We start from the raw sequence: 12,137 nt of genomic DNA, 5'->3' as shown, positions 1-12,137 counted from the left end.
CTGAGGAGACACAGGTGCACACTGTGCAAACAGATCGAGACATTTACTCGGTTTCCTTCAGGTTCTCCGGTTTCCTCTCCCCTCCCAAAAACATGTCAGGAGGTGGATTGGTTACTCTAAATTGCCCCTAGCTGTGAAGTGAGTAAGTGTGTGTGACAATCCAGTGTCCAGGGTGTATTCCTGCCTCACGCCAAAGGTGTTCCTGGGATAGCCTCTGGCTCAACCGCGATCCTGACCATTCTATTTCCAATTTCAGAAATGTTTCACAAGTATTACAACTATTTTATGTACAAAATATGATCACAAATTATATGTAAAGATTTCCAGTTTAAAAAATACATTTCTTTTCAAAAGCCAATTCCAGGTGCATAGAATGTTGGTTTTAAAACATAGTTTTGGTTCTCCAATTCTCTGATTGGCTGAGCTCTGTTGCAAAATCCTCAATATACACACACCTCTGACCACATCGCAATAATTCAATTCTGTGTTAATGCACCATGTTTTAAACCACTAAAAAACATTACACTTGAGCCATTGCTCTGTCTATGGAATACCTTAATCTTTGTCTTTTATGTTGCTTAGCAACCAAAGCTTACTGTTAAAAGACTACATTGCCTTGCAGAAAAATAGTATATTGTGAATATTATTAACAGTTAATTAAATTATTTATTGAACACCGGATATAATATTATTTTAATACTCGAGAGGAAGTATAGTACAGTGATTTTATTACAGGTGAAGAAGTTTCAGGCACTCAGAACGAACGATGACTAAACGTATGAAATAAATGAATGGGTGAGTGAGTCATGGTGGCACGCTCCGTCTTGCTTAAAACCGGTGATACATTACACATAGAGCGAGTTTCTCGAAACCAGTTTTCTCCCACAAGTTGTTTGAGTCATTCTCTGCAGTAGAACAGAAACAATGACTAATTATTTAATCAGCCGTTAATATCGCTGCTTTCATTTTCATTTAAAAAGGACACACTGCACTCCTACATATATGATTAAAGTTTTAGATTAAACAGAAGTTATTTTTGCTCAGGATTTTGTCTGCAGTACATATGTGCTGTAAAACAGTCATTCAAAATGGAGACAAGCCATTCACAAATATGGAGAAACTATACAACAGTATTGTAAGAATTTAATAAATATACAAAGTGTTCCTTGTAAAATTGCTCCAAGAATTGTGAGTGCGTATCATGATCTCAATTCTAAAACAAAAATGATTCCATATTCTGTTTTCTTTCTCAAGAATCATCATCAAAAATTGCTGTTCTTTGTGATACCCCTTGTCGGTGGTAACTGGATTAGGAGGCAGAGGATGGAGAGAGTGCACTCAAGTGCACATATACAAAAAAATAAATAATTAATTAATAAAGACCAAAATAAACATAATCAGCTGCAGTGTCCGGCTCAAGTTCAAGCTCCAGCTCAGCTCAAAGTCATCTCCGTCTTTCGCTGATGTCTAAAAACCTGCTGAGAAAGAAAAGAAGCGCATAAGTATGCTACTGTAAACCATACACAGGTGTAGACAATCATTCATTGCCCGCTCATTTCTGCTTTTCTGTGATACAGAAGCTCCTACACTTAAATACATACCCAATACATACATGGTGAATATTAGTTCCCATTAGCTTTTGTTCCAGCAATGTTAACAGTGGTGAGTGATTTGTTCTTGACCGTTGTTCATTGCTATCTCTCTATCTTAGATCATCCATGACCGCGTGTTGCAACACCTGAGCCGCAGCAGCGTGATGTGGAACAACCTGCCTGGCGGTCTCTTCACCCTGCCGCAGTACTCCTCCTACCTGGGACACTTCCCTTTCTACTTCGCCCCACTCGGTGAGTCGCCCACACACACACACACACACACACACACACACACACATACTGAGTGTTTTTTTTTTTTTTTCTCCCCGAACGCTGCTTTACAGGAGCGGTCCTTGAAAAAGTGCTAATGCTGCTAATAATGGAACGTTAGCGTGGGCTATTTATTGTTGTGCATGAATCACACTTCATGGTGCTTTCTAGCTTTTATTTATCCTCCATCGGTGATCAAGTAATACATTTTTTTTTAATACTTATTTTGAGGGTGCCAGTTATGTTGTCTAGGGGGAAAAAAATTTCTACTAAATTTTTTTTTCTTATAAGAATGATGTGTGTTAGTGGAAAAAATATTGTCAGTAATCATTTAAAAATATTGTCAATAATTTTGGCACAGAAATTTCAAAAATTAAAAATTGTGTCTGTATTAATTTAAGAAATTAATTATTGTGTTTCTATTATTTTTTGTATAATCTTATAAGATTGATGTGTTTTTGGGCAACGTGATGATTAAAAATTATTGTCAACAATTTTGACACAAAAAACTTTAAAGTCAATAATATATTTTTTTAAATATTGTGTCGGTTATTTAACAAAAATGTTCTTATATATAAGAATGATGTGTTTTGGGGAAAGAGAAGTATTTTTCCAGTTTGAATGGGGAAAAAATTACAAAATAATTAATTAACATGTTTCTATTTTTTAACAGATGTATTCTTATAAGCATTACATCTTAAGAGAAATAGTTCTTCCAGTTGTTAGAATAGGAAAGAAATAATTATTGTGGCACTTCATTATGCCCATTCTCTTAAGGGGTGCCAATATTTCTGAATCTGACTGCAGGACATTAGCTAACAATGTTCAAGCATATTTTTCTTTAGTTTTTTCATGCTTGTTGCTAATTGCTGGTGTTGCAAGTAATGATTTCTAAATTAGTTATTCACTTCTCCCAAAGGACCAATTAAACTTTGCCACAAATAACGAGTTTCTTTTAAAGGATGCTGCCTGGTCCTAACCCCATGTAATTACTTTACCAGTATTACTGTGTGTGTGTGTGTGTGTGTGTGTGTGTGTGTGTGTGTGTGTGTGTGTGTGTGTGTGGTGTCTAATTAACTTGCACAATATTTAGATAAAATAGTTGTTAGTCTGGCAGCACCGTCATGTTTTAAAAGAAAGACCTGTAATTTTGTAGTCATGGGATTTATCAGCTGTCTTGAATTTTCCATTTCCTCCTTTCTCACAATTGCAACCGGATGAATCGAACTTTAAACATGAGTCACGGACAACTGGTGTGATTGGATTCCAGAAAAGTTGCACCTAGATATCAAAGATATCAAAACGAATTCCTTGTTCTGGAAGGTTTTGAGAGCTGATCGGATTCATGCCTTTGTCTGCAGGTATCAAACCACATCAGAGGTTCACAGCAGTGATCCACGCTGTAACACCGCTGGTCTCGCAGTCGCAGCCCATCCTGAAGCTGCTAGCGTCTGTGGCTAAATCACAGTACTGTGCACAGGTATGGAGGGATTTAATAAATGACAGAATGGAGAAAAATGTCGGATGAAATAAAAAATAAACCGTTCCAATAAAATATACACTTTATGGCCAAAAGTTTGTGGACACATGATCATCATACCCACATGTTCTTTTTGAACATCCCATTCCAGATTTATTCCCCCTTTGCTGTTTTAATAACCTCCACTCTTCTGGGAAGACTTTCCACTAGATTTTGGAGCATGGCTCTGGGTATCTGCTCATTCAGCCACAAGAGCATTAGTGAGATCAGGCGCTGATGTTGGTGAGGAGAGTCTGGGGTGCAGTCGGTGTTCCAGTTCATCGCAAAGGTGTTCAGTGGGGTTGAGGTCAGGGCTCTGTGCAGGACACTGAGGTTCTTCCACTCCAACCTTGACAATCCATGTCTTCATGGAGCTCGCTTTGTGCACAGGGGCATTGTCATACTGGAACAAGTTTGGGCCTCTTAGATCCAGTGAAGGGAAACTGTAATGCTCCAGCGTACAAAGACATTCTAGACAACTGCGTGCTTCCAACTCTGTGGCATCAGTTTGGGGAAGAACCACATATGGGTGTGATGGTCAGGTGTCCACATACTTTTGGCCATATAGTCTCGCTCTGGTCCGAGTCACTTCGCAGTGTAAACAAAAGTGTGATCACGGTTCGGTGATAATGAATCATCAAACCCTATGATAGTTCACTTAAGCATACAGGAGGAGATACAACACCTAACTTCACACTAATGTAGCCTTTCAGTTTAAGATCCCTTAAAGTCGTATACACCACACTAGGGCCCTCATATCATCTCCACTTTTCCATTTGTTAGATTATCATCCTGTGGAACTGTGACAAGCCTCTTCCTGCAAAGCACCGCTGGCCTGCGACCTCTCAGCCCATCGTTGTGATTGAGGGGGAGAGTAAGGTAAGAGGAATACCCTGCAGTACAATGTAGATTTTCAGAGACACCTAAGATTATTGCTGTGTGTCGCCTCTTCACCTGCCTTTGCTTAACATTGCTAGATTTTCAACATTCATTTAACCTAGGCACAGTAATGTTTGCTAGGTAATACGGGTAGTTGTACCACACCTGTTTCACATTCAGAGTCAGTGTGCCATACACTAACCCTTATCAGATCGGCTGCATGCACTGTGGCAGATACTACTTTGCCACAACCGTCATGCGCCACATGGATTTACCAGAACTTTCCACTGTAATGACCATGATGCGGGGCAGCAGACTTTCAAGTAGGCACGTACCGTGAGAAGGTATTGGGAAAGTCTTTACAGTCATTGTTTGAGATTGTGTGATTTGCTGATGTCTCCAGGTGATGAGCAGCCGTTTCCTGCCCTACAGCAACATCGTAACAGATGCCGTGCTGAGTCTGGACGAGGACACCGTGCTCTCCACCACTGAGGTGGGTGGCGCCACATCACAGCTCTTTATCACACCACTGATACGCTTTATCTCAGATTCTCCAAGCATGATATGAATAGTACCAAAGAAAGGTGAGGTCAGATCGGAGCTCAGATTTTTTTATCTCGTAGGTGGATTTTGCCTTCACTGTTTGGCAAAGTTTCCCTGAGAGGATTGTGGGATATCCAGCCAGGAGCCATTTCTGGGACGTCAACAAGGAGCGCTGGGGCTATACATCCAAGTGGACCAATGACTATTCAATGGTGCTGACTGGAGCTGCTTTCTACCACAGGTACAAAACTGAGGAAAATTATTGGAAAGAGTATAATTTCAGCATTGCCTTTGTTTAAAAGACATTTGTTATTAAAATGTACAAGCCATAAAATAACCATGAGCCTTCTGAGAATAGTGTACTGTGTGGGGGTAGTAGTGGTCCAATAGTTCAAAAACCTCTGGGCTACTGATCAGAAGGTCGTGAGTTGATGCCCTGGCACTGCCACTGCAGTAGGCCTTGAGCAAGTTCCTGCTCTAGGGACGCTGTATCATGGCTGACCCTGCTCTCTGACCACAGCTCACTAACAAGCTAGGATATGTGAAGAAAAAAATTTCACTGTACTCTTCTTGTATATGTGACAAAGACTTCCTTCTTCTGACGTACATAGCTTTATATTTATGAAAAAAGATTCACATGACTCTTCTGTCTTTTTTTCCCTTCCTATCCATCTAGATATTATAATTACTTGTATACAAATTACCTGCCAGCCAGCTTGAAGAGCATGGTTGACCAGCTATCAAACTGTGAAGATATCCTCATGAACTTTCTCGTGTCCGCTGTCACCAAGATGCCCCCCATCAAGGTCACGCAGAAGAAGCAGTACAAGGAGACCATGATGGGACAGGTACCACATTTAAGCTCCATTACCAGTAACTTCAAGTTTATTTATTATTTATTATTTTTTGTCTTATTCAAATTGAGAGAGAAAAAAGAGAAAACGACTGTTTATAGCTGCTGTAACGTAAATGATAACAGGAACTAAATTTCATTCATTCATTAATCCACAAAAATTATAATAATTGAAAAATGGCTGTGGAATAAAACACTTCAGAAGATGATGTTATTGGAAAATGCTCAACTTGATGTCATTTGTCATTGATTATTTTCCAGTAACAGCACAACATGAGGTGTGCTCTTCTTTACTTACATAAAGCAGTGGTTTGCTATTACAATTACAGTTTACAGGTTTACAGATTACAGAAGTTCTGATGTTATATGATTTAAAAGGGAACATAATGGTAATGTTAGCTAGTTAATTTAGTTTTTTTTTGCTCAAAGCGACTTTCTGAAAACAACCAGGCAAACGTCTATGTTGACAGCTACCTAATAGTTCGCTCATATTATTTTTCACTGATCGACGAGGCTGTGGTCCTGTCCAGTTGTTTTGGAAGTCCAAAGTTTGCGAACCCATAGAAACCTTACCTAGATGATCCATCCTGGTGTGAAACTAAATTAACCAATACCAGAAGCAGATTCGTCTTTTGCGTCCCATGTCATGTGAATTGCCATTGTTGTGTTAGATCTTACTTTGTTTAAAAGGTTGATTCACACTCTGCAGTCAAGAATAGACTAAATTGTCCATCGATGCAAGTTTCATTACCACAAGCTAACAGAAATTCATCCATATCTTGCTATATATATATATATATATATATATATATATATATTTTTTTTTTTTTTTAAATAATAATCCCATGTGAATGAAAATTTTCCCCCTTCTGTATTCAGAGAACTCAACACTTTCAAAGTCAAACTTTTTTGTTCTCTTTCCAAACCTGACCTCAGTAATGACCACAGCTCATCTCCACTTCCACTCATCTGTTATTCATACATGAACTATTACATCTATTAATCCAGACACATGTAGCATGATCTCCAAATGGAGTAGGAAATGCATGTTTTGCTTTATAAAAGTGGCACTTTCACCAAGGTGACTCTTCTTTTATTTTTTTTTTCCCCCCAGCAGACGTCGCGAGCCTCTCGTTGGGCAGACCCTGACCACTTCGCCCAGCGGCAGACTTGCATGAACAAATTTGCCAGCTGGTTTGGCAGCATGCCCCTCGTCCACTCCCAGATGAGACTGGACCCCATTTTGTTCAAGGACCAGGTGTCCATACTGCGCAAAAAATACAGAGACATCGAGAGACTCTAACCGAAATCCCCGAGAGCCCTTTCCAAAGGGAGCAGCGGAGCCTCGTGTCACCCCATGTAGGGTGAGAACAAGGGGGAGGAGGTGGAACCCTCAGCAAGGGAGCGAGCTGGTCAGGAAGAGGTGGATGGTGGAGGAGGAGGAGGGGTTGTGCATAATGAAGTCCTGCTGTCAAAAAATGTACAACATATCATTGTGCTTGTCTGATACACATCATTTGTTTTACACTACAGCAGGGGTTATTTTTTTGGCAGTTGGACTAGCTTGGCACAACACACACACAAACGCACACACATACACACACACACACGGTCATATCAGTGTGTCAGACTTCCACCCCCCATGTTGATGTTGTAATGCTTTGCCAAGGTTAACCGTGACCATGGCGACCTTGGATGTGACAGGGAGACACACTCATACACACACACACACTTAACCACGCACAGTCCTGGACTTGAACAGAAAATGGTTAACAGGACCCCGAAGGCTTTTGCACCAGAATTCTGTCCGTCTCATCAAAATGCGTGATGGGACGCACTCTAAAGCTCTTACCTGCATGTTTGTTTCATCAGCCTTCAGTCCTGGTCGGTTCCTTGGAATTGGTGGGATCGCTCGTCCTGCCAAGGGACTGAAAAATGCGACAATGTCACAGTGCCTGACCTTTCGGGGTGCGCTTGGGAGTCCAAATAGGACCCGACTGAATGCAAAAAAAAAAAAAAAAAGAGCGCCTCGGTCATGCTGCTTGTGTATCTGCCCAAAGTTCTCTTTTTTTGCTGTTTTTTTTTTTTTTTTGTTTTGTTTTGTTTTTCACTCTCACATCTTCTGTTATCATAAGCTTTTCTCTCTAGTTGTAAGAGATCATGACCTCGGCTCTTTAAATTTTGAGCTTAAACAAGGCTCTTGAAGCTAAACATGTTGCACGCTAATTTCTGAGCCTGTGTGATTGGATTTACAGCCTTTGGAACTAAAACACTATGACATTCATTTCATATTTAAGATTAATAATCTGGTTTTTTTTTATTATTATTTGGAGAGGCTTAATAATGCCAATGCTTGCCATTGATCTATTTCTTTTCACATATCAGAATATTAATTTGCACATCTTGAAAAATTTAACATGAAGAAATATGACGCAGTCCAAAGTGTACTGTGGTATTAGATGTTAACGGTAAGGGATTTTCTTTTGTTCATTTATTTTTCAAGGCAAGTTTAGGAAGTCTAATAGAAAGAGGAAACTTATATCTGTGGTAGGGCCTTTAATTGTTTTATTGGGAGTGAGAAATCCAAGAAAGCTGTGTGTAAAGTTATTTATCTTTGCCTCATTATTTCACATTTGATCCAGATGGTCTGAGCTAAGTGAATGTTAATGAAGAGGTAATATCTATATGTATGTAATACCAAATCGTCTCCGTAATCGCTTCCACTGAAGCACTGAAAAATCAGTATAGAAACCGATTCCTCCAGTGAAGATTGTATGATTGTACCCTAAAGTATTATAACGAAAATCAGTCTTGAACTTTCATATCACTTCTCATTCTCCACTGCATTTTTTCAGACAGATCATCCGGACGGTTTTATATCCATACCAGGAATCGAGTCCAACTGAGGCATGTTTTGCAGATTTTTTTTTTTTTTTTTTTTTTTTTAAATAAATATGTCATTACCAACACTGGTTGTTCTTCCCAAGTCAATACAGTGCCATTCCTTTTTCCGTACAGGATTTGCCAGAAATAGGTAACTGCCAGAAATATCTGTTTCTGTCATTGTAGTCAAAGGAAATTAATCACAAATCTCTGTGCAAAAACGATAATCCAGTCTTAGCATTGTTCAAAGCACAGAGTACGACTGAAAGAGCTTTTAAATGTATGAAAGTAATTAAGCGTCCTGCTGCGGGTTCTCCACAAAATTGTCGCTTTGTAGAAATGTCACATTTGATCCTTCACATTCTCAGTCTGCTTTCTGACATTTTCAAAGATCTCTTAATTACACGAACGTGCCTTTCTCGAGACACTTCTGAGTTGTTTTTCATTTGCCCTTAATGGAAAACACTCATGTGCTCCCATTCCTGTGTTGCGTCAGTAAGATGGACATTTCCTGATCCAGTACCACATGATAGATTTTAGTTTACTTTGTCTAACACTGGATTATTTTTTGTTATTATTGCAGTATTATGCTGTACTGACATTCCTACCTGTTTCGTAGGAAAACATTGCTGTGATGTCTCGGGTTAATTTTGTTCTCTGACCACACTTCCTCTGTGTGTATGTGGACTCATGGCTCTTCTTTGCCCAGTATGGACACCAATGTAATTCAGTGACATTATTTTACACAGTTACAAACAATAATATAGAACAAATGACAGTTTTGTAAGAATGGTTTTATAAAAAAAAAAAAAGGAATAAATACTATTTGCCTAAGTTTGTCTGTATTGTATGTTCTTATCTTTTACTTCTATTATATAATATACTGTATATATAAAACATTCTTATATTTGTTTTTGGGGAAATGAGACTTGTTAGATGTGTGTAATTTAAATAACATAATAATATAGTATATAACACAGTAATATAGTTATAACCCAATAATAGAGTACATAACCCAAAAGTATTGTACAGTATATAAATCAATAATATAGTATATAACCCAATAGTATTATATATTAACTATTATTGTATATAACCCAATAATGCCTGGGATTGAGACCAGGTATGGGTGAGCAGCTGAGTGTTAATGACCTTGCTCAAGGCCCAACAGTGGCAGTTTTGGTGGTGTTGGTATTTGAACTCTCAACATAATGATCAGTAGCCCAAAGCCTTAACCACTAAGCCACGACTGCCTCATTAAGCTCCAGGCACTTAGCTTTTGAGCTAATTTGCATAACACATAAAACCTACACATTTAATACACTTTTCATCAAACTTCCATCAGATTATATTCAAACTGAGACTGATAAAAGTTGGCAACTATGGGCTAGCTGGTAAGAAGGGTCCACAAGGTTGCACAAGAATAACCTGATCATTGTGACCAAAACATGGCTAACATCAACCTTCAGCTGGAAATTGGACAATTATCATGAAACTATGCCATCCACTAAGGGTGGTATCCCTGCAACCTGTCATCCTATCAAGCTAATGAACATTTTAAACATTCTATCTAGAGGCAGCTTCATATTTAAAAATATATATATATAGCCCTCTATTTGGGAGTAGGCTCAAGTGCTTGGAGCCATATGATTGCTCCTTCTAACTGCCCTTGATCTGTCAACCTGATGCTAACTAGTACAAGTGTGCCTTCCACCGATCATTACACCATCTTGGCCTTTTTAGCGAGACTGAACAAGGAAGCATGACACTGGATTGACGTAAATGAAGAAACCATTCGGTAAATACAGACATTATGTAGCTACCCAATCCCAGCAGCTTTGCTGTGTTGAATAAGGCTAGCTAACTGTGCCAAAGAAACCATTACCATTACCAACAGGACAGTTAGTCTGTTGGAAAAGAGGCTGCAGTAGACAGCTGGACAGAAGACTGTCCTGGTAGTATTGAAAACTAAAAAAGTATAAATTGAGGGTATTTTTTAAACCCAGATGGTAAGACTTTGTGTTTTGTTTACTTCCATTTATAAATGTGAAAATGCGTCACAGGTTGCTCTCTGATAAACAAAGCTCTTTCTATTAAGAAATATGGAAGACAGCGGAAAATCAATGCAAGTCAATAGAGGGCACTTAAGTCCGGGAAGGGGTCTATCATTGATAGATATCGATGTATAATATGGACTGGGGAGGTGCAGTGGGTTTGCAGGACTTGAGCTGAAAATGAAGTAGCTCACCAAATAAATCCCTGCTCAAATAAACCTGACATGAAATCATTGGAATGGCCTTGAAGCAGGTGAAAGGGTTTCAGCCAAGGGTATGTTAAAGGGTAGTCAACAAGGGTATGTTAAAAACGATACAGACCAAGAGTCAGACTGCATTTTGCTGTGTCACGTAAAGCCAAGCTAACTCATATCCCTGCACGTCCACAGTGGCCCCAATCTCATGCAAATCTCCCTGCTATTGGTTTACATGCACAAGCTGTGCATAAATAAGTAAATCAGGGCTGGCTGGCTGCTCCGCTGCGTTTGAACATGACAGTCGAGGCATACTGTAATCGTGCCCGGCATTACAGAGCTTGACTTGGTTGGGGTTTTTTTGTTTTGTTTTGTTTTTTTAAATGAAAAAATACCAGTGTGGTGGCAGCTTGGAGAGAGTCACAACTGAAGAGCAGTTCAGTGCGAGATAGCACCACAGGAATCCTAATTAAATCTCTTCTGACTAAATGTATTAGCCGAGTGTTAAGCTGTCGTATTGCATAATGTTTGAAAAGAGACGCTGTGTATAATATTTCACTAAAAGTACAAAGACTTACACAGAGGTGAAAAGTAATGCATTAAAAAGAGATTACTCTATTACTCAAGTACTTATTAATCTTATACGTATCCTATGAATGGACGGTAACCTCACCATTGACTGAGTAAACTACATTTCCTCCGATTGCCATCTACTTGTTAATGTTTTTTAACCCGATAGAGTTCTTTAATCCAGTGGTTATAATCCTGTTTGTATCTGGCTGCGATTCCACTAAAAGTTCACAATTTATTATGTAAATTTGTCAATATTCAAAATATTTCCACTTTGCTAAGATATTTTTGTTTGCACTGTAAGCAGCGAAAAAAAATCCCCATGCTGCTATCAGGTACAGTTACAGTTCACTCAGCTATATATTATAAAGCAGGCCAATTTACAAACAAATAACAAAAAGTTCTACATAGAACCCTCTCACAGTGTTTCCATATCAGAAATGGTTCCAAATAGAACCCTTTAGGAGTCACAGGACCACCTAGGTTGCTACCAGGTAGCTAAATTTTAATGGTCTGACAGGTTCTAAGACGGTATTAAGAAGAAAATAATGACCAATAATGTGATGTTTGTAGCACACACTTGGCCAGGTACATACACTGTAAGAAAAAAAAAAAGTTCTTCAAAAGTTTCCAAAAACTAGGTTTCCTTAGAACCAGTCACATTTGGGGTGTTTGATAAAAAAGGCTACTGTTCTAGTAAAAACACAAACCAGACATTAATACTAGCATTTGTACGGGCTTTTCATTTGCATAATGCAAATTTCTGAGTGATTAATTTTC

At 38.8% G+C, this 12,137-nt stretch overlaps 1 protein-coding gene across 2 annotated transcripts in view; it reads left to right on the top strand.

The window, feature by feature from the left end:
• The window catches only part of ext1a (exostosin glycosyltransferase 1a), a 56,065-nt gene extending 47,466 nt beyond the window's left edge, over window positions 1–8,599 (top strand). The window contains exons 5-11 of one of the 2 annotated variants that reach the window (XM_026924253.3): window positions 1,712–1,844; window positions 3,224–3,342; window positions 4,165–4,260; window positions 4,664–4,753; window positions 4,884–5,044; window positions 5,480–5,651; window positions 6,774–8,599. In XM_026924253.3, the coding sequence (XP_026780054.3) occupies window positions 1,712–1,844; window positions 3,224–3,342; window positions 4,165–4,260; window positions 4,664–4,753; window positions 4,884–5,044; window positions 5,480–5,651; window positions 6,774–6,959 (957 nt within the window). In that variant the 3' untranslated portion in view covers window positions 6,960–8,599. Of the gene's footprint in view, window positions 1–1,711; window positions 1,845–3,223; window positions 3,343–4,164; window positions 4,261–4,663; window positions 4,754–4,883; window positions 5,045–5,479; window positions 5,652–6,770 lie in introns of both variants that reach the window. The other variant, XM_026924252.3, reaches the window with a different exon arrangement.
• Window positions 8,600–12,137: the final 3,538 nt, after the last annotated feature.

The sequence above is a fragment of the Pangasianodon hypophthalmus genome, chromosome 22 (assembly GCF_027358585.1).
Source record: "Pangasianodon hypophthalmus isolate fPanHyp1 chromosome 22, fPanHyp1.pri, whole genome shotgun sequence".
In the NCBI taxonomy this organism is placed as follows: domain Eukaryota; kingdom Metazoa; phylum Chordata; class Actinopteri; order Siluriformes; family Pangasiidae; genus Pangasianodon; species Pangasianodon hypophthalmus.
The sequence above is the reverse complement of the archived record's forward strand: the minus strand, read 5'-3'. Positions and strand labels throughout refer to the sequence as shown.